Source organism: Typopeltis vanoorti, chromosome 17, assembly GCF_054136105.1.
Source record: "Typopeltis vanoorti isolate ZY-2024b chromosome 17, IOZ_Tvanoo_1.0, whole genome shotgun sequence".
Classification (NCBI taxonomy): Eukaryota; Metazoa; Arthropoda; class Arachnida; order Uropygi; family Thelyphonidae; genus Typopeltis; species Typopeltis vanoorti.
The window spans coordinates 30838088-30860612 of record NC_143565.1 but is presented as its reverse complement, the minus strand read 5'-3'; the positions used below and the strand labels follow the sequence as shown (position 1 = coordinate 30860612).

The window sequence follows — 22525 nt, the reverse complement described above, 5'->3', positions numbered from 1 at the left end:
CCTATTATTCAAAGTGGTGTGCAGATCAGAGCACTCAATGCTCTCGCTTGTTAGTCAACGAATAAATGTGTAAGAACCTGAAACGGCACGTACTGGCGCTTTGAATGCGAGAGAGGCCGATAACCGACCTAATACATTTAGGTGATGAAAAGTAGGCGATGACAACTGCCTAAAACAAATGAATGCTATATGCGTCATAGCGCACAAAGAACGATCGAAATCAGTCAATCATTAATCGATCGTGAAAGTATGATGAGCGCTTATAACGTTTCAATAAAGTCTCTGGTTTTTTTTGTCTTGTTAATTGCATGTTAGTCAGCAGTGAAGAAAATACATCATGTCTACTACTCAAAAATGTGTCAATAATGTAGCTTCCTTCTGCTACATTTGTGGGAGCTTTACTGTTCACAGTCAAAGGACAAATATCACCGATTTCGTTAAGAAAGTGTACTTTGCATACTTTGACGTAAAACTTGCATATCAGGACAATTCTTGGGCTCCAAATAAAGTGTGTAAGTCATGTGTAAAAAATTTACAACAGTGGAGCAAGGGAAAATGCCAAAAATTAGCTTTTGGCATTCCAATGATTTAGCATGAACTGAAAATTCACGTAGATGATTGCTATTTTTGTTTAGTTCAGACTTCTGGTTATAATAAGAAGAATAAGAAAAAACTGTGTATCCAAATCTCGACTCAGCAATTCGGCCAGTTGCTCAATCCAATGAAATAGCCGTGCCAATTTATAAAGGGCTTCCTTTACTTGAGAACGAGCATGATCGGGATATGCCAGATGTTCTTGAGGAGCAAGACCAGGATGTTGATTTAGACAATGAAAATTTAATTTCTAGTTCTGGACCACAACGTTTTACTCAAGCGAAATTGAAGACTTAGTAAGAGATTTGGGCCTATCAAAGGAATCATCGGAATTGTTAGCTTCAAGATTAAATGGAAAAAACTTACTGGAGCAAGATACGAAGATAACTTTTTATCGTAGCAGGGAAAGTAATCTTGTACAATATTTTAAACACGAGTGTGGGTTTGTTTACTGTAACAATGTGTCAGGTTTACTAACTGAAATGAGTGTTGTACAATATCATCCAAATGAGTGGCGTTTATTTATCGACAGTTCAAACAGAAGTCTCAAGTGTGTCTTACTACACAATGGGAATGTATATGGCTCAATTCCTATTGGCTATTCAGTCCACTTAAAGGAAACATATGAGAACATTAAAAAGGTTCTGAAGTTATTAAAATACACAGACCATAACTGGATCATCTGTGTGGATCTTAAAATGGTGAACTTTTTACTTGGCTTTCAAAAAGGATATACAACGTTTCCATGTTTTCTATGCTTCTGGGATAGTCGAGCTAGTAACCAACACTGGAGTCAGAAACATTGGCCTCTTAGAATATCCTTAAATGTTGGAGAACAGAATGTTATAAATCAACCTTTAATCGACAGAGAAAAAATCATTTTTCCACCTCTACACATCAAACTAGGTCTTATGAAGCAGTAAGTTAAAGCTTTAGATTTACAAGGTGACTGTTTCCAATACATGTGTGAAAAATTTCCACGACTTAGTTATGAAAAAATTAATGCCGGTGTACTTGATGGACCGCAAATTAGAACTTTAATGAGAGACCCAAATTTCATCAGCTCTATGAACAAAATTGAGAAAGAGGCTTGGACTTCATTTACGATGGTTGCGAATAATTTTCTTGGATACAAAAAAGAGTGCAATTACAAAGATCTAGTGGAAACAATGCTTGAAAATTTCCAGCGCCTAGGTTGCAACATGAGCATAAAGCTTCATTTCCTATACAGTCATCTTGATAGATTTCCCGAGAATTTAGGTGCTGTAAGCGATGAATAAGGCGAAAGATTTCATCAAGACTTAAAAACTATGGAAGATCGGTACCAAGGAAGATGGGATTCTCACATGATGGCTGACTACTGTTGGAGTATTCAAAGGGATTGCCAAAACAGAATACACAGCAGAAATTGCTACAAACAAAAATTTATTCCCTGAAACTCATGTGTAAGTAAAATTGTTATTTTTTTATAAATATTCTTGTAATTTTTAATGAATATTGTTAAGTAGTTATGTATCTAATTATCGGCCTCTCTCACATTCAAAGTGCCAGTACGTGCTGTTGCAGGTTCTTATGCATTTATTCGTTTACTAGCAAGCGAGAGCTGTGAGTGCTCCGATTCTGATATGCGCACCGCTTTGAATAATAGGCTATATCTTCAGGAATTTTTCGAATTTCTCGATAAAAAGTTAGGAACAGATTTTTAAAAGTACATACTTTCAGAAAATAATATTAAAAAATCGATTTTTTTGATCCTCTAAATAGTACTGCTTCCTTAAAACTATCAAAAACTTACAAATTAGCAAAAAGAAAATGCCATAGAGGAAAAACCTGATGTGATAGAGAAAAATGGGTTTGATATTTGAAATCATCACACCCAAATTAGTAAAAAACAAGTCTCATATAAAAGTCAGCAAAAATTGTGTTGGACTGTGTTATCAGTGTTACACTAGAAAAACATTAGCTATAAGAATTTTATTAAAAAGGTTTGTAATAAATAGTCTTTTTATCCATTTAAATCACAATGTGTCCACGCGGTTAGCAGAGTGGCTATGTGCTTTACAACCATATGCCTGGGGAAGGAGTGTGCTGGGTTCGATTCCCGTTGCAGACGTGAGGAACTTTAGGATCTTTCTCAGATATAGCCAAGTTAACCGGTCTTGGGCATGGACTGCAGGGTTTTTCTCCCCAGTTTATCTGGGATTTTTCCTCCCACAAGCAGGCAAACCGGTCCCGTGAACACACACATCTACATACATAGGACACACCAGGAGGCATAGGGCTAAGGATAGCTTCATAGCAGGCCACTAGGCCTAATACGTGAATGGAAGAAGAAGAAGAAATCACGATGTTACAGCAACACATGCACTATCTGATCAAAAATATCTGGTGGCCTACTCATCTCAACTCTCACTCTTAATATCAAAGGCATTAAGATGGAGTTGGTCCACCTTTTGCTTTCCATTAGATTTTGGTACACCGCTGTGGTAATTCCCTTCCATTCTTCAGGAAGAGCATCACAGCAGTAGATTACTGATGTCAGCTCAAGCATTCTAATTCATCCCACAGGTGTTCAATGGGGTTGAGATCAGAGCTCTGTGTAGGCCATCCAAGTTCTTCAACACCTAGTCATTAAACCATTCCAGCACAGACCTCACTTTGTGGCTGGGGACATTGCCATGCTGATAAAGGAAAGGGCCTTCACCAAACTTGCCATAAAGTTGGAAGCATAGAAGCGTCTAGAATGTCATAATAGGCTGCAGCATTAAAATTCCTCATCACTGAAACTAAGAGGAACCAGCCTGAACCATGAAAAACATCCCCAGGCTCTGATGTCTCCTCCACCAAACTGCACAGCTGGCACAACAAATTTGAACAGGTATTCTCCTAGAATCTGCCAAATCTAAACTTATCCATTCGACTGTCAGATGGTATAAAGCACAGTATAACACACAAAAAAAAAATAATAATAATAAATAAGAAGTGCTGAACTTCAACAAACACCCCTCCTTGCTTCAGTACATACACTATAAGATATACCGTTCAACTGCATGCAAGTTAATAGAAGACCACAAGTAGAGCCTATGCCATTACATTTAGCTGTAGCAATGGTGTTGACATTGGAAGAGAAGATGTTTATTGTTGAGCATTATTTTTGTTCATACGAAGTTGGTAGAGGAAATGATCCATGTTTGTGGACAGTTTGTTCGTCATTTCCATAAGTGTTCCCCAAGCAATAGTGTCATCACTGCATTAAATGAGAGGTTCCGACGTGCTGGAAGTGCTGCCACAATGCAAAGGACATTCAGAAGACCACAGACTGTTAACACAAATGAGAATCAAGGGCATGTGCTGGAGAAAGTGTTACAGTCTCCAAAACACTAAACAGTGGTAAAACTTGGGATAACAAGGTGTCAGTACAGAGAATCCTTAAAGAACTGGGTGCTTTTTTATACGTCATTCAGGTGGGTCAGTGATTAACAGCAACAGATTACGGTGCATGGCAGGAATACTGTGCACATGCCGTCCTTCCTCCCATAATGTCTGGTTCTTCGATGAAGTGCGATTTAAACCTTGATAAAATTACACGATATGTCCAACAAATATCCCAACCCTTGTAATCCAAGATGACAAACCCTTTGTATGTGCTATGCACAGGTTTTCTCTGTCATATTGGATAACAGAGAACCTTTGCATGTGATATGAAACCTGTCTTGAAAGCCAAATTGCCCCTTTCTAGCACATAATTTACTGTCGTTAATACTTTATTAGACCAAGATTTCACTGATAGTTGAGGATGTACATATCATGTGTAAACATATATTTCTTTGTTAATAAATCCATTTACTCCATAACATATATTGTAGTTATTCAATAAACGGGTGTAAACATGTGTAAACCTATCTTGTTTTTTTTTTCACACCATATTGTATGATTCGTCACTCCAGAGAACTTGTTTCACTGTCCAATAGCAGTGAGCTTTACATCACTCTATCCAACACTGGATAGAGTGATGGATAGTATGTGGCTGAATGGCCATGGAAATCCATGTTCTTCAGATCCAAACAAACAGTTGTACCAACACTGCTTGCAGAAGCATTTCAGACAGTAGTAGGTGTTTCAACTGAGATGAGACACTCATTTTCTTGAGATTTTTTTTCATGCCACTCACTTTAGCACTCTGCCATCTTGCTCTGTGATTTTATGTGACCTGCCAGGTAGCGAATTGTGCTGTTGCTCCTAAACATTTCCACTTCACAATAACATCACCACATTGTTCCATAGATTCTCATGCCTAATTTGATAATTTTAGTGTTTTTATTGCTGATTTCCATGCCAAACTTCTTAAATTTGTTATTCAATTTAGTCAAAAAATCCAGGATGTGTTTAGGAGTACGTCATCTGCATAAAGCAAATAGCTAAGTTTGATATCTCCAGTTCTAATATCATTTAAAGCCACTTTCATACATAATGTAATAAACACAGATGAACAGTGTAGATAAATGTAGATGCTTATCTCATTACACCTGATTAAACATTATATTATCTTTTCAGGTCTCACTAATGTCAGTAAATTTTGGTTCAATATATCCAATAATGCTAAACAACTCGTCACCTTTATTCCTGATGTTTCTGGCATTAGTATATATGCATACAAGTCAATCATCAGGCTGATTAGTATTCTCCAAATTCTAGATACATGTCCAGTTCAAGCATGTAGCTGCAGGTAATTCTTCAACCAATAGCTCTCCCTATTCCCAGAGTACACACTTTTTTTCTTGGAGAAAAACATTTCCTGGGGTGGGGCATTCATTCCTAACAAGCTATTCATATTTAGTCATTATGCTCACATTCATGCTTTCATCCTATTAAAACATCTAGCTTCCCTGACAATTCAAATTCTCTCAAAATTTACAATATATTTTGTCATGATCAATAAAGTTACAAGAACAGCTAAAATAAACTTACTTTTGCATCACCACATCCTGATATATTATGTTGTCAGTCATTTCAAACTGCTTAATATCTAGAAGATATATATTACCTCCTTCGGTACCAATTAACAAATGCTCTCCACTAGACTGAAGACAACATGTGAATATTTTCTTTAACCTAAAAGTAATTTTTTTTGTAATTAAACAAGAGAAAATTAGATTTTTTTTAATGAAATATTTAAATACGTGTAAAGAATGCATTTTATTAAATTCACAATTTTGTTTTCATACACAAAAAGATTGCATGGATGGAGCCACTCATCATGGGAGGTACCACTAAACAATCAATATATATGAGGATGGTCTGAAAAGTTCTCGGCCTCTAGCACAGATGGCAATACTATCGGCAAGATTTTTTTTTTTTTCTAAGTTGGCACACCTGTCATAAGTATCCATATGAAATTGCAAATCATTCTATTAAGTAGTTTGTTTTATACAGCTTCCGAAGCAAAAGTGTTGTCTGTATCCCTTGAAATGGATAAAATTGAGTATCGTGCAGTTATAAAATTCTTTGTAAAAGGTTTAACAGCAAAAGAAATTCATTCGAAGTTCATAAAAGTTTAAGCGCACTCTTCTCCTTTGTTTTCAACAATTACAAAATGGGCTGCTGAGTTTAAACATAGCAGTACCAGTCTTGAAGATGATCCATGTGAAGGAAGTCCAAAAAGTGTAACAACAATAGAAATCACTGATCAAGTGCACGATATGATATTGAATGATCGACAAGTCAAAGTGCTTGAAACTGCAGAGATTATAAGCATTTCAAAAGAACGTGTAGGATATATTTTGCATGAAAATCTCTGAACAGTGCTTGGAGCGTTTTAACAAGAATAAAACTGATTTTGTGTGTCGATTTATTACTATGGATGAGACTTGGATTCACCATTACACACCAGAATCCAAACAGTGGATAGAAGACTTGTTCAGCACCAAAGAAGACAAAGTCAGTTCCATCAGCAGGAAAAGTCATGGCATCAGTGTTTTGGGATGCTCAAGGCATTTTTTTTTATTAATTATCCTGAAAAGGGTAAAACAATAACCAGGGAATATTATTCTGATCTTTTAACACATTCATTGCCAAGCTGAAAATCGGAATTTTGTGTGGTGGCCAAATTTTTTTAATTTTTTTATTTAGTTTAGAAACTTGATAGCGACGTCCATGCGATATCGCGCGATCGGCAATGCGATTGGCAATGAATGTGTTAACCAGACTAGATGAAAAAATTCTTGAGAAAAGATTCTGTTTGCAGAAGAAAAAAATCATCTGTCATCAAGACAATGCACCTGCCCACAAAGGTGTTTTTGGCAATAGGAAAATTAAGGGACTTGTACTATAAATTGTTGGAACATCCATCCTATTCCCCAGATCGGGCTCTCTCTGACTTCTATCTCTTCACAAAACTAAAACTCTTCCTCGATGGTCCGAGTTTTTCTTCGAATCAAGAGGTGATTGCAGCTGTAAGGAGGTATTTTGCAGATCTTACTGAGAACCACTATAGGTACGGGATAATGGTGCTGGAGCATTGCTAGAATAAATGTATTAATCTTAAGGGAGATTATGTTGAAAAATAAAAATAATTTTGAAATTATAAATTCGTTTTTTCATTATTAGGCTGAGAACTTTCAGACAGCCCTTGTATATAGACACACGCACACAAAATGGACAAAACATTAGAGATAGGAGTGATGAGAAGTTACATTGGCATCTCCCATGCAGAGTGAAACGCCCAAACTGAAAACAGACCGTAAATAGGCAGACATCAGGGCTTCCCAACAGTGTATTGCAATCAACAAACATGGGTAAATGTGGCGATCTTAGCAACTTTGATCATGGATGTATTATCTGTGCAAGACAGATGGGTATTCTTTTGCCCATGTGGCAGAATCCTAGGATTCTCAAGGGCAACCATATCAAGGATCTACCACAAGTATACCATTAACAGAAGTACCAGCACCCAGCAAGCAAGAGGTGGCCAACCACACACCATTGATGACTGGGTCAACATAAACTGTCCAGGTTTGTACAGACCACAGCAGGGCAATGGCAGCTCGTGAAGCCTATGGTATGCAGGGTATGCATACCATGGGCTACACGAGCTGACGCCCTAATCGTATATCACTGCTGACAGCTTGTCATCAGGCATTGTGCCTTGCCTGGTATTGGAACCATCAAAACTGGAACTCTGTAGAGTGGACCAGTCACGTGGTCTGATAAATCCTATTATCAGTTGTGCCGAGCTGACAGGATGGCACAGGTGTGCTGTTGACAGAATGAGGCCATGGCCCCATCGTGGCAGGTCAGCTCTGTTCAAGGAGGCGATGGCTCTGCAATGGTTTGGGGAGTTTCTCATGTGACACGTTAGGTCCCTCATTGTGTCTAGAGAGGTTCTTAAGTGTTGCAAGCTACCAGAATGTGCTGGCTGATCACCTACACACTTTCATGGCCTTCACGCATCCTGCAGCCAATGGTCTGTTTCAGCAGGACAATGCATTGGCCCACTAGGCTGCAACCACCCAGGCATGGCTCAAAGACTACATCTGAGTTTGGGAATATCCAGTGGCCCAAAGGTCCCCAGATTTAAATCTGATCAAAATCTCTCTGGGAAGCTGTAGAGCGAGACATCAGATCCATGTATCCAGGATCAACATCTATGGAGCAGTTGTGGACAATGCTACAACAGGCATGGCTGGAATTGCCTCAGACATCTGGCAGAACCAATACCTCAGAGTACAGGCTGTAATTCGCTCTAGAGGAAGATGGACACGCTTTTAGGTAGGTATCTCTAATGTTTTGTCCATTGAGTGTGTGTGTGTCGTACTGATTCTTAAACTCATTCAAACCTCCAGCATTCTGCCAAATGTTGCAGTCACCTATCACTCTCCAAGTGTCAACCCTACTACACATGCCTCTCAATCATCCTCTCTCTCACTTTCCACTCTTCTATAATCTCCTCCGTGTTAATCTGGAAAATCTTCTCACTAACTTAAACCTCTTCCAATAACCAAGGATCCTGATATATTGCCTTATTCACTTTTCCCTAAACCTCTCAATGGAAACTAGGTTGCTAAACTTGATCACAAGAGTCCATGTGGCCTGACCAATGCTTCAAGCAGTGGCATAACCCACCACCTTATCCCTACTCATTAGTGTTCCTTATCAAAGCCGCAATATGCTGTACAGTCTTAAAAACACATTGCATATGTTTCAAACACTATGCACATGTAATCTACTCTCTAAACTCAGACAACTGTTGACCATCACTAATCTCATTTACATCCTGAGCTATACTCCCACCTATATAGTACACAGCCTTATATCTCTGTACTCTTAAGTGCAACACATCTCACATTGGTCATATGTTTGGGCTTGCAATTTAATGTCAAACTAAAAGTCTATTCAAACTGCCAAAGTGAATTAACATCAGCAGTTCTTATAAACTGTTCCCAAATTCACAATATCAGAAAATAATTAAATATTCTGTAAATCCACACAAAACATGAACAAATAAGTCACCATATTTTTTGCCTTGTAAGATGCACGGTTATATAGGACATCACATTTTTCATGTAGAATTTTTAGGGGAAAAAAAAAAATTATATATATATATGTTAAAGATACCAAGCTATCTTAAACCTGGTTTTACTCCATTTCCCAAGTAAGCAAAAGACAAATAAGTCAAGTTTGCACCTGCAAGTGTTGCAAGTCTAACTCCCTGCACGTAGTGCAAGACCAAGGCAACTCATGGTAAAAGTAGAATAAGCTCTAACCACTAATCTTAATATTTACCCATAATGCAAAGCACATCTCCTAGAGGAGATGTATGATGCTTTGTATTAAAGGCAAGGGGCCACTACCCAGACCAGTTTCAACCTTTATTAATGTCTCATCAATCAGTGGGAGCCAGGCTAGAAATACCAAGATTTTAGTAATACAGAGCTTATAAGTATTTTACCAGAACAAGTTACCATAAGGTGTTTTAACCTTATTAAATAAAAATCTCAGGAGGAGATATAAATGTAGAAAGTATTTTACCTTGGGTATAATAAATGTTAAAGATACCAAGCATTATGGGTAAATATTAAGATTAGTGATCAGAGCTTATTCTACTTTTACCATGAGTTGCCTTGGTCTTGAACTATGTGCAGGGTCAGTTAGACTTGCAACACTTGCAGGCACAAACTTGATTTATTTGTCTGTTTGCTTACTTGGGAAATGGAGTAAAACCAGGTTTAAAATAGCTTGGTATCTTTAACATTTATTATACTCAAGGTAAAATACTTTCTACATACATATATATATATATATATATATATATATATTTATTCTTCGTGTGTCGATTACGTTTTGTTGTTATAACCAAAAATCTGTCTTCAATGCCCCATGGTAGAATGAGGACCACTTAGCAAATGTCAAACACATTCCATTGGCTTGAAACACTACCCTGAGTCTGGATACAACCTGTGAGATACAAATTCTCTGGCAATATCCGCAGCATTCTTCTCATCTCATCTTCCTTATACCCTCTTTTACCTTGCGGTGTCGAGGGTCCACTGATCATCAGACCTCAATCTGTTTACAGGATAAGGTGGTCAGCCTTATGCACCAGTGTATCCTATGGCCTGTAGTGTTGAGTTCTCAAGGCCAGTTTGCCTGCCTTGCGGGATGAAAAACCCCAGAATAAACTGGGGAAAAAAACCTGCTGTCCACGCCCAAGACTGGCTAACTTGGCTATGGCTGAGGAAGATCCTTCAGCTCCTCACGTCACCGACGGGAATCGAACCTAGGACACTCCTTCCCTAGGCATATGGTTGCGAAGTGCATAGCAACTAGGCTAACTGCGCGGACTAACCGCAGCATTCTTCAAGCTTTCAAATAATTCTTCTCTGCATGAAATCATTTAGACAATGATTTCACAGAGATGAGACATTACAAGACATCCAAGTTTGAAACTTCATTCCATCACAAAAAGAGCTTTCTTCAAACACACTTTCCTTAGTGCAGCTTATTTGCCTTTTATCCTGTCGAGTGCTACCAAATGACCTCTCTGTGCACATTTATAAAATTTGAATGTGTACCCCACTTTCTACTTAAAATCATCAGTTATACAAATTGTCACAAGTTAATCTTCATTTTTAACTCATTTATGCCTAACTTCCTTCATAAGGTTTGCTTTTAAAAATATAGATAATTCAACACAAAATACGAGGCTAATCTTCTTGAATGGCAGTCAGTCTCAAGTAGAGTAATGTGGGCAAATATGAGAATGGGGAACTGGACAATGAGACTTATTTGTGCCTATGGTCCCACAGAAGGTTCTACTAAGGTAGAAGTGGAGGGAGGAGTTTTTTGAGGCTTTAGAAAAAGCAACTGACACAATGAAAAATGAAAAGTTGGTCCTTGTTGGGGATCTAAATAGCAGAGTAGGAAATGATTGTGAGACATACAAAAATATTTTGGGAAAATTTGGAGAAAAGAGCAAAGCTAATAGTAATGGCAAATATCTGTTGGATTTCTGCTCAGGACTGTTCCAACATAAAAATGTTCACAAATTCACATGGAGAGAAGAGGCTAGGAATAAGAAAAGTCTCATTGACTATATTATTGTTGATAGTGATGTTTTCTCCCTGGTGCAGGACACCAGAGTGTACAGTGGAATTGAAATTGGAAGTGATCAGTATTTAGTCTTGAGCAGGATAAAATTGAATTTAATATTGAAAAGAATACAATGTAAGAAAGTTTTAAAACGAATAAAAGTTGAGCAGCTCTCAGATGTGAACTGTAGACTAAAATACACAAAGATTATTGAAGAAAAAATGAAAGAGTTTGAGAACTGGAATCAAACCTTGGAGATTCAGTGGCAAACTCTGAAGAAAATATTGATTGATTCTGCCAGAGAGGCATGTGGTGAGGTTGTCTGTAAGGATAAAAATATCAGAACTCCCTGGTGGACACAGGAAGTTAAAGAGGCAGTGAAGGAAAAGAAGAAAGCATATCAAAAGTTCCTGTCAAATAAGTCAGCTTGCAATCTTTGAGAATATAGAGACAAATGCAAGAATGCTAAACACTGTGTAAAATTAGCTAAACAAAAGTCATGGGAGGACTTTAGCAAGAATATAGAAAATAAATATCAAGAAGGAGGCAAAATATTCTGGAGGTTGTTGAAGAAGCTTAAGAATGGAGGAAAGAGTGCTGTAAAAGGAATTAGAGATGATAAAGGTGACATGAAAACGGGAGAAAAAGACATCCTTGAAGTATGGAGTAATTACTTTGAAAAACTGCTAAATGAAACAAGCAGTGATGACAGCACAGTGGTAAAAAACACTGACAAGGCATGCAGTCAGGAATACATATCCATACTTGAAGTAGAAAAAGCCATCAAAGGCTTGAAATGTGGAAAGGCAGCAGGAGTAGATGATATTCAACCAGAAATGCTGAAGTATGGTGATATAAGAGTCTTACAGTGGCTGCACTGCATAGTTCAGAAAGCCTGGACAGAGGGACGAATTCCCGATGATTGGAGTAGAGCTCTCATAGTACCCATATATAAAAAGGGAAATAAAACTGCATGTGAGAATTACAGAGGTATTTCCCTACTGAGTGTTCCTGGTAAGATCTATGCAAGTATACTTGAGAAACGGTTGAGAAGAATTGTGGAAGAAAAGCTTGGTGAAGAACAAGCTGGATTCAGGCCAAATAGAGGCTGTCAGGATCAGATCTTCACTTTACGGCAAATAGTCGAGAAAGCATGGGAATATAACAAAGATCTGTATTTAAGTTTTGTCGATTTGAAAAAGGCATATGACAAGGTGCCAAGAGAGAAACTATTCAATACGCTGCAGTTATATGGTGTCAATGGGGCATTATATCAAGCAATAGTTAGTCTTTATTTGAGTTGTAAGTCAGCAGTTAGAATTGAAGGAAGTACAGGAAGATGGTTTAATGTTAAATCTGGTGTGAGACAAGATGTACATTATCCCCTCTGTTATTCATTATCTATATGGATCACATTATGAAGGAAAGTGGTATTAAATATGATATCAAAATTGGAGATGTTAATGTCAGCTCTTTGCTTTATGCAGACGATGTTATACTTCTAAATAAATCTGCTACAAGTCTGCAAGATTCTCTGACTAAATTGAATAGCTGTTGTAATTGATATGGTATGAAGGTCAGCAATAAAAAGACAAAGACAATGAAAATAGGCAGAATCATTGAAAATGTAAACTGTGTTGTGAATGGAGAACCTGTGGAACAAGTAAAACATTTCAGCTATTTAGGCACGATTTTTACTGAAGATGGTAAATTAAATATAGAAATAGACAACAGAATCAGCAAAGCTGGTATGGTGGGAAATCAATTGAATAAATTCATATGGAATACGAAAGAAATTAGTCGGAACACTAAATTAGCTGTATACAAGACAGTGTTCAAACCAGTTTTAACTTATGGATCTGAGAGCTGGGTCAGAAGTAAAACACTTGACCAAAGACTAGAGACCACAGATATGAGAGTCCTGAGAAAGATTATAGGCGTGAACAGATGACATCAATGGCAATATCATATTAAAAACGAGGATATTAGGAAAGAACTTGACATTGTCAGCATCCAGGAATGTGTTAGCAGAGCTAATCTCAGGTGGTATGGTCACTTAAACAGAATGGGCAAGGAAAGATTAGCAAAACAAGTGTTCTCTACCAGGTTGGCAGCAAAACGACCCAGAGGAAGACCAAGATATAGGTGGATTGATACGGTACAAAGTGCTTTAGACGATAGAAATATAAGATCTGATAATGTTGGAGTCTTGAGAAGTAACAGACTGATTTGGAGGAAAATTGTAGATAGGAAATTAATAATGACGTAATTTTTTTCATGTAGTACTATCATATCCTGTACACCCCTTGACGGTACAATGCAGGAATTTGATGATGATGATGATGAGATAAAAAATGAGTTTACATAAAAAAACTTCTATGTCCAGGAATTTTTGGATAAAACAGTGTTATTTGTGACTTAAGTGATAGGTTTGTTGTTGGCACTTTTCCAATAAGCTAGATTGAGTTTCAATTTTCACAGATACTCTATTATTCACATAGGTTGGTCAGTTCTCAAATTCATTTTTTTTTTCATGCTTATTTTAATCAAAAAAACATTAAATTCTAACCAGTATAAGTTAAGGCAAACTTAATTTATGGTTTATAAGTAAATGTATATGTTATATGCATTTACAAATTAGTGTCCTATATTTAGGAAGCAAGGCACTGCACAGAAAACTCTGTGAGGAAAAGAATATTACAACTGGATGACATATCATAATTGTATTATTTGTATTGTATATGCAATTCAAGATATTCTTACCTATATACAGGGTGTTCGGGATAAATTTGACAGTTTCGTAAGGAAAAAAAATCTTCTTTGTATCTATTAAATTTAATGAATTGACAAAAAAACATTACAGGCAGAGTTAATTACAATACTATCAACAAGATTTACTCAAAATAACCACCATTAGCATCGATCACAGCTTCAATTCTGCTTCGGAACCTCGAACAAGCTGATGCTACAGTCTCCCTGGGAAGGGCCGCAAAAACTGTTTTAATTTTATCCATTAACTGGGCTTTTGTATTACTGGAAGTGCGATTGGTGTCTTTTTCAACTGCGCCCCATACAAAATAATCCATGGGGTTAAGGTCTGGGGAGTTTGGAGGCCAAACATTTGGACTGGTGAAGTCGTAGAAATTTTCAGACAACCATTTTTGACTTTTCCCAGAGGTGTGGCAAGGGGCCGAATCCTGCTGCCATACATACGGCCTACCATTGGCTACCCTTGTTATCCAGGGCTTGACTACAGTTAGCAACTCCACGAACAAAGCCCGAATTCCAATGCCAGGGTTCTTCAACACCTGTTCCTGCAGATTTGCGAGGAATTCTGCTGTACGAACGCAATCAGATCGTCTGCTAGGGATCTTTCTTCTTGCTACATCCTCGTAGTCACCATTGCAAGTCTCTAGTTCATGCCTGATTGTTTTTACTGTATTCAGGGAGCATTGGGCAGCAGTCGTAATATCCTTATTTTGATGGCGGGCACGAATCATCATGATACAAGTTATTCTCTTCCATGATTCAGGTGGGTTCCAGCTATCCATCCTTTCTGACATCTTGTATATGAATGAAGAAGGGTCCAAACTTTTAAATGAAGAGAAGTGTGTGTTAATACATGTAACTTACGGAAAAATATAATTAATTATAAATATGTCAAATTTATCCCGAACACCCTGTACATACATAGGTAGATACATACTCATGCGTACATTCATGTATGTGCATATATTTCACACCCCCTCAGCAGAATGGACTCAATGGTTCTATAGCAAATCCAAAACTCCTTCAAAACTAAACATTTTGGATTCAGCTGAAGATGGCTCTCTATAGTCTGTCCACAGCTGCGAAAATCCTAGCTGGAACAGTGCCAAGAAGAGTCAATTCATGTTGAAGGGGAGAAAGGAATAAGGCAATGTACAAATTCGTCACCAACGAGTGAAATTACATGCCTTATACGTAAAATTTTCCAACTGTTGTACAAGCAAAATAGTTACCACTTTAAGAACTAGAATTTTCATAAAATAAAAAAAATTTAATTTTTTGATGTGTGATAATAAACACCCATCCCTCAAAATACATTGTTCACTCTATTATATTGGAATGGATTCACCTTCTGCGATGCGCAGAAGTGTCGAGGGGTCTCGCATGTGTGGTCAGACTGTACCTATGAAGAATAAAGAAAGAATTTTTAAATAATTTGCCTTGAAGCATGTTTAATGCTCTGAAAAAGAGAAACATTGTATCTAAAATTGCAGCTTGGTCAGCAGAAGATATTCACAACTCAAAAACCGTCACTAAGACAATATTTCAAGTTTAGATGAATGCAAATGTTTGTGGTTTTGCAGTTCTTTCAGTATTGAGTTTCTTCCAAGTTTCTTAACATGTAATAGTTTTAATGAAATAAACAAGATTACAGACAAAGTTGCAATACTGCTTCATGATTACAATGTTAAAGTGGCTTTTTGGCCAATGTACAAGATCTTGAGATTCTTACATCCTCCCAAGAAAATCCAGGAGTTCACTGCTCTTGTGGCATTTGTTATGTAGGCCAGACAGGAAGGTATGGGAAAATTCACATGTCTGAACATGTAAAGCATGATGAAAAAAAAGACAGCACAAATCAGGATTAGCCTTCCATGCAACAAACATAGGCACCAAGTAGTTTGGCAAGAAACAAATGTGACATGTTGATCATAACTGATTTACAAAAAAAAGTTCAAAGAAACCTCAGAAATGCTTTGGATCCCCACACCATATAAAAAAAAACAAGGCTTAATCCTACACCAAATTTAGTCTGTTTGCATCAAAAATCTTACGACTGTGGACCTGGAATGTGACACATGCCATTCTACAGAACTTGACAGCAACTTGCACTGTTCCAATGCATATAGAGAAATTAATACAATGGTTTTCTAATCATTTGTTGGTATGTACTGATTGTGAAGTTCTGATAATATCTGAAATGTGCAATTAATTTTGTCTAATCTTTTTTTTATATACGTTTGGTACCCCTGATGTAAGTCTAATGACTTATGAAACTTATTGGGTTGTATTGTTTATTTGATTAAAAATGTTATATGTTAAGAAACATGTGGTCTCAATATCAAAAATTAACTCAAAATATTTTAAATTGTTCTTTGATGATTATGTAATAACTAATTGTCACAGACCCAAAACAGGTCTATTTTGCAAAAAATATCAAAACTTGCATCAACTTACAGACAAGTCAAGAAGAAGGGTGGTTTTGGAGAATGCATCTAATACTCCTCATTCTTTTGTTGCCAATGAGATGCAATAGATTCAAGGCTCTCTTTTCAAATTTGCACTTTGCTGACAACACTAAATTAGATGATTCTCATAAATTTACTAAACTCAGACCTCTGATAAATCATCTGAATGAAAAGTTTCTTCAGTATGCCCCCTTAGAAGAATTTCTATAGCTTTGACAAGTCAATACATAAATATTTTGGAAAGGATGGATGTAAACGGTTCATTTGTGGAAAACCAATTTGTTTTGGTTACAAGATTTGGTGCAGCTCTCCAACACTTGGATGCTTGGTGTGGTTTAAACCATATCAAGGAAGAAATCCCACAACTGGGGCAATATAACAATCTACATAAAGAGCCAAGATTAAACATTTCTAATTTGAATATCAAGTTTAATACCACTTTCCTTCATAATGTGATCCATGTAAATTATGAATAGCAGTGGAGATAATATACACCCTTATCTCAAGCCTGATAAAATATTAACATCGAATGATCTTCTTGTACTTCTTTCAATTCTAACTGCTGATTTGCAACTTGGGTATAGACTAAGTATTCCTTGATATAATATCCCATTTGAAACAGCTTTTCTCTGGGCAGCTTGTCGTCATATGCTTTTTCCAGATCTACAAAACTTAAGTATAGATTCTTGTTATATTCCACGATTCCTCAACTATTTGTTCATCATCAAATTTCTGATATGTAACCTCAAATGGATATACAGGATATCATAACAGATGAAAGTTACATCATTATTAATACCATATTGACAATTTTCCTCCAAATTAATTTGTTATCTATCAAGACTATAATATCAGATCTTATATTTCTATCTTCTGAGACATCGTTAACCATTTAGAGCTTTGTCTTCCTTTGTCTTTTTCTTGGGAAGGAATACAAGGTGCTAACCTTTCAAAAAAGTCTGCCACTGACAAATTCCAAATCAAGTACCAGATTGCCATAATAATGTACGATTTGCATAATAATGATGTCACCTAAACAAAGAAGACAACTATTTGTTGTAAAGTGAAAATCTGATCTTGACAAAACCTCTGTTTAGCCTGAACCCAGATTGTTGTTCTTCACGTTTCTCTTCCACAATTTTTCTCAGCCTCTTCTCAATTATGCTTGCATAAATCTTACTTGAAATACTTGGTAAAAAAATTTCTTCGTAATTCCCACATTCAGCTTTATTTCCTTTTTTACAGATAGGACACTGAATTTGATTGATCCAATATTTTATGATTAGTACGCCAGTACTCTTGTCACCATTGTCATTGCCACATATAATATTCACTGACTTGAACATAACATGCATTTTTCCATGTTATTCTATGTTTAAGGTAAATTTGTGGTAATATTTCTTTTATCAGTTTGTAAAGTAGTTACTAAAGCAGGTACTTATAAACATTACACATATTTTATAATATTACTTAAAACTAAGAATATGAAATTTTTGTCTTGTTCAGAAAAATTGTACACAGAAAGGGCATTTCAAGTTCAATTTTTTGACTAAGAAATGGAAAAGGACAAGTTACATCGATTTATAGATCCTTTTTCTATGCACACAAAAAATTATGAACCAAATTTGCAACTTCCAAATAAACTAATTTTAACTTATGGATCTGAGAGCTGGGTTAGAAATAAAACACTCGACCAAAGACTAGAGACCACAGATATGAGAGTCCTGAGAAAGATTAGGGGCATGAACAGATGGCATCAATGGTAATATCATATTATGGTAAACTTCAAAAGGAACACTACTGAAAAATTTCATAAAAACCAAAAAGTTGGTGGCAATAATTTCATTATTTAGCTTTGAACAACAGAAGACCTAATTTAAAGATTATTTGAATAGCTGCACCCAAGCATAAAATTCACTCTTAAAGATCACAGAAAATTACTGTTCCTTGATCTTTTTGAAGTACCTGAGGAAAAATAAAAGTTTGATCTTTTCAGTATACATAAAACCCAATCACCACCGGAAGATTCTTACATGTCATTTCAGACCACCATCCATTACAAAAGATAAGCATCATAAAAAAAATTATGGAACAGAGCCTCCATTTCAAGTCCATCGGGGGGGGGGGGGGGGGGAGAACTGCATTACCTTAAGCGCTCTCTCCCCCTCAGTGGTACAAACTGAAGACGATTAACAAAATTCTTGATATGCCTCCCCCAGATCCTTTTCAAATAAACAAGATTTCAAAAATGTGATAACATCAAGAATTATGGGCAAAGTTGCAATGGTGCTTTGTGATTACAACATTAAAGTGGCTTATTTCCAAATGTATAAGATTGAGGTTCTTACATCCACCGAAACCTCCATACTCTCCAATATACAAAATTCATTGCTCTTGCGGCATTTGCTATGTAGGCCAAATGGGAAAGTCAGGAGAGATACACATATCTGAACACAAAGGATGCTGGGAAGATCAAGATTAGTCTTCCACACAACAAATATAGGCTACCAAGCAGTTTGGCAGACAGAAATACCATATATTTTTGATCGTAACTATTTTTTAAGAAAATTTAAAGGGGCCTTCAGAAATGCTCCACATTCCCACACAATATAACAAAGGCCAAAGTTTTAATCTTACACCAGACTTGGTCTGTATTCATCAAAAATCTAACAACCACAGAACTGGGATATGACACGCATTATGTCACAGAACATGAAAGCAACAATCATCATTGTTAAGATGAATGCACATTAGTTCATGCAATGATTTTGTGGTCACTGTTTATACATACTAGTTTGAAGTTCTTATAACATCTGTTATAATTAAATTTTCCTAGTTTATTTTTAGGTCTTGTGCTCCCAATGATGTAATTCTGACAACTTACGAAACTTGGCAATGTTTATAAACAGCCCCACAACAAATGGATGAAAGAGTATGAAATCACATGAACATTACAAAGTTTCATCCACATTTCTTGAAAGAGGAGCAATTGAATAAAACATTAAGGCATGTAAAAATCTTATGGTCTAAAAATCTTTAGTCAGCTGCTTTTAAGCAACATGCTGATATCTTTAAGTTTATATCCTAATACAACAAATCTATTTATACAATACATACAGTGATCCCTACATAACCGAAAATCATGTAGGTAAAATATTTCCTCTAACTCAAATACATGTAAAATATGTGGGTGGGGGATCCATTCTGCTACCATGAAAAATCTATAAATGATACTTAACATATGATTCTTTGGTCTATTTAATTAGATCAAAGAATTCTCCAAGTAGCTTCCTCAGTGAGAGGGTGCAGCACCACGTCCTTCCAATTCTCTCTGTTAGTGGCTTTCCTTTTTTGTTTCTGCATAGCCATGTGATCCTGTCCATGATCTTATATTTTCAAGCCATGTCCTTCATTTTTTACCTCTTGATCCTTTTCCCATAATTTTTCCTTCTAAAACTGTTAGTAACCTCTGTCCTGCTGAACCTCTCAGTACATGTCCTGCCAATCTCATCTTTCTCTGGATCATTTACTGATAAAGATCTGTGTTCTCATTCTCTGTAGGACATCTGTATTTGTCACATGTTCTGTCTATGGGATTTTCAGAGCTCTCCTATAGCACCACATTTCAGAGGCCATTATCTGTTGCCTTACTCTCTTCTTGAATATCCAGGTCTCACTTCCATATGTGAAAATTGGCCATACGAATGTTCTTATCATTGAAGAATTACCATTCTAAATTAATATGCTTTCAATCAAGTACTCACTTATGTCAGTTGTCTGCTGAATAGCATTATCATGCTATTCGTAATTAAAATATCTTGATGTATGCTTTACATTATTAATTCATTAAATACTCAATGTTAAAATATGGTACTGTTTAAGTACTGATAATCAAAAATCTTATGTTATGATCAGCACATGTATATTATTACATGCACAATATTATGCTAAAAATCTTTAAAATTTACTAATAACTAATTCACAAATGTACATGACATCTCATGTGTAGACAATTTTAGACTGCTGTTAATGAAATTCATGTGAAATGCTATCTAACAAACAGAAGTTAAAATAAACAAAACACCTCAGCACTTGTTTAACATAATTTCAGCATGAAAGACTAATGACAAAGAAGCAGATTACATTGGAATGATGAGGATAATAAGTAATCAGCTGGACTCTTGCTGAAATCATTTAAATCAGATTTTTTTTTTTCGTGTTTCTAAGTTCCTAAGCTTCGAGTTGGACATGCCAACTCAAATCTGCTATACTGAAGGGAAACAATGTGTGTGTGTGTGTGTGTGTGTGTGTGTGTGTGTGTGTGTGTGTGTGTGTGTGTGTGTGTGTGTGTGTGTGTGTATTAATTAATTAATCAAAATAAAAATTAAGTGAAGTAAAGTGAAAATGGCTACACATCTAGTTCCATAAGTTAAAATCTGTGTAAACAAATAAGCATGAGAAAGAAGTTACTGTGAACCCGTTTAATCTTCTACAGCTTATCCCACTTAGGTAGGGGTTGCTGTTTATAATAAGGCTCCTTCACATCCTACTGTCTTAGGCTGTTTAAGTTCTTCATCCTCAGGTCCTCTTCCACCAGCTCTTCTTTGGCTCCCCATGCTTCCTCCTTCCTGCACATCCATTTGCATGACCTTTTTTTCCTACATATTTGTCCTCCCTCCTCATCACATGACCAAACCATCTCAACCCTGCCTCCTGTATCTGCTCCTAAGTTCTTAACTTTCACTGTTCCACTTACGTAGTCATTTCTCAGATGATCCTTTCTGATCATCTGACCTCTCAGATGATCCTAGGTGGATGAGGCATTCTCATCTCTGCTACCTCCATCCTGCTGATGCAATTTTTCCTCAGGGCTACAGTTTCCATAACATATGTCATAGTTGGTCTCACTACTGTCCTGTACATTTTGCATTTTAGATTGATCAGCACACTCTTATCGCATAGCGCTCCAGCCATCTCTCTCTCTCTCTCTCTCTCTCTCCAGTTCCTCCATCCAGCTTGTATCCTGCATCCCACTTCCTTCTCAGCCTCTCCATCCTCTTTCACTGTTCAACCTAAGTATCTAAAGTCCCTAACCTTCCTGATGACATTTCCTTCCAGATCTGTCTAATGGCTGCCATCCACTTTGCAACACATACTCTATCTTACTTCTGCTCAGTCTCATCTCTCTCTTCCAGTACTTTCCTCCATCTTTCCAGTTTAGCTGCCACTTCTCTTGATTCTGCACACAGCACGATGTCATCTGCATACAGCATTGTCAAAAGGCATGTCGTCTCTCACCTGCTCTGTCACCACCTCCATCACAATATTAAACAGGAACAGACTTAATGCTAACCCTTGATGCAAGCCAACTGTCACTTGAAAACTTTCTGCCTCTCCCAGGCAGGTCTCCTGCACCAACATGACATTTCTCCAGTACCTTCCTCTCCCTAAGACACCTCCAGACAGTCTTGCCTTGGTACTCTATCGTATGCTTTCTCCAGATCAAACACCAGATGTAGCTCCCATTGTTTCTCTCTCTAAACTTTTCCATCATCTGCCATAACCCAAAGATAGCATCCGTCATTGATCAACCAGGCATGAAGCCAAACTGCTCCTTTGCAATCTCCACCTCCTGCCTCAGTCTTCCATCAAGAACCCTTTCTAGGATTTTCATTGTGTGGGACATCAACTTTATTCCTCTTTATCCCCTTTACCCTTGTCGATAACTCCTCAGGAATGGAGGGAAAATTTTTCTGTCAGCAAGCTTTTATGAACAAGTCCCACAGCAGGTCAATTCCCTTTTCCCCCAATGCCTTCCATGCCTCCACTGGGATCCTGTCAGGGGCCCACCGATTTTCCATTCTTCATCCTCTTTATGGCCTCCTTCACATCCCCTCATAAGGCTGCCCATCTTCTCTGTAAATCCTTGCATCTTCCTCATCCAAAAGCCCTTCAAGGTACATTCTCCATTAATACTCCTTACCTTCATTACACGCCTCAATATTCTTCCTTCAGAGTCTTTGATCTGCCTCACATGTAAGATGTCCATTGATGCCTTATTCTACATTTTGCCAATTGATAAATTTTTCTCTGTCCTTGCTTTGTTT

General features: G+C 37.0%; 1 protein-coding gene across 4 annotated transcripts in view; it reads right to left on the bottom strand.

Annotated features, from left to right (window-relative positions):
* Positions 1 to 22525, bottom strand: part of l(2)gl (LLGL domain-containing protein l(2)gl) — a 437582-nt gene that overhangs the window by 315710 nt on the left and 99347 nt on the right. For all 4 annotated transcript variants that reach the window (XM_090407678.1, XM_090407677.1, XM_090407680.1 and 1 more), the window contains exon 6: positions 5563 to 5706. In XM_090407678.1, the coding sequence (XP_090263804.1) occupies positions 5563 to 5706 (144 nt within the window). The remainder of the gene's footprint in view (positions 1 to 5562; positions 5707 to 22525) is intronic.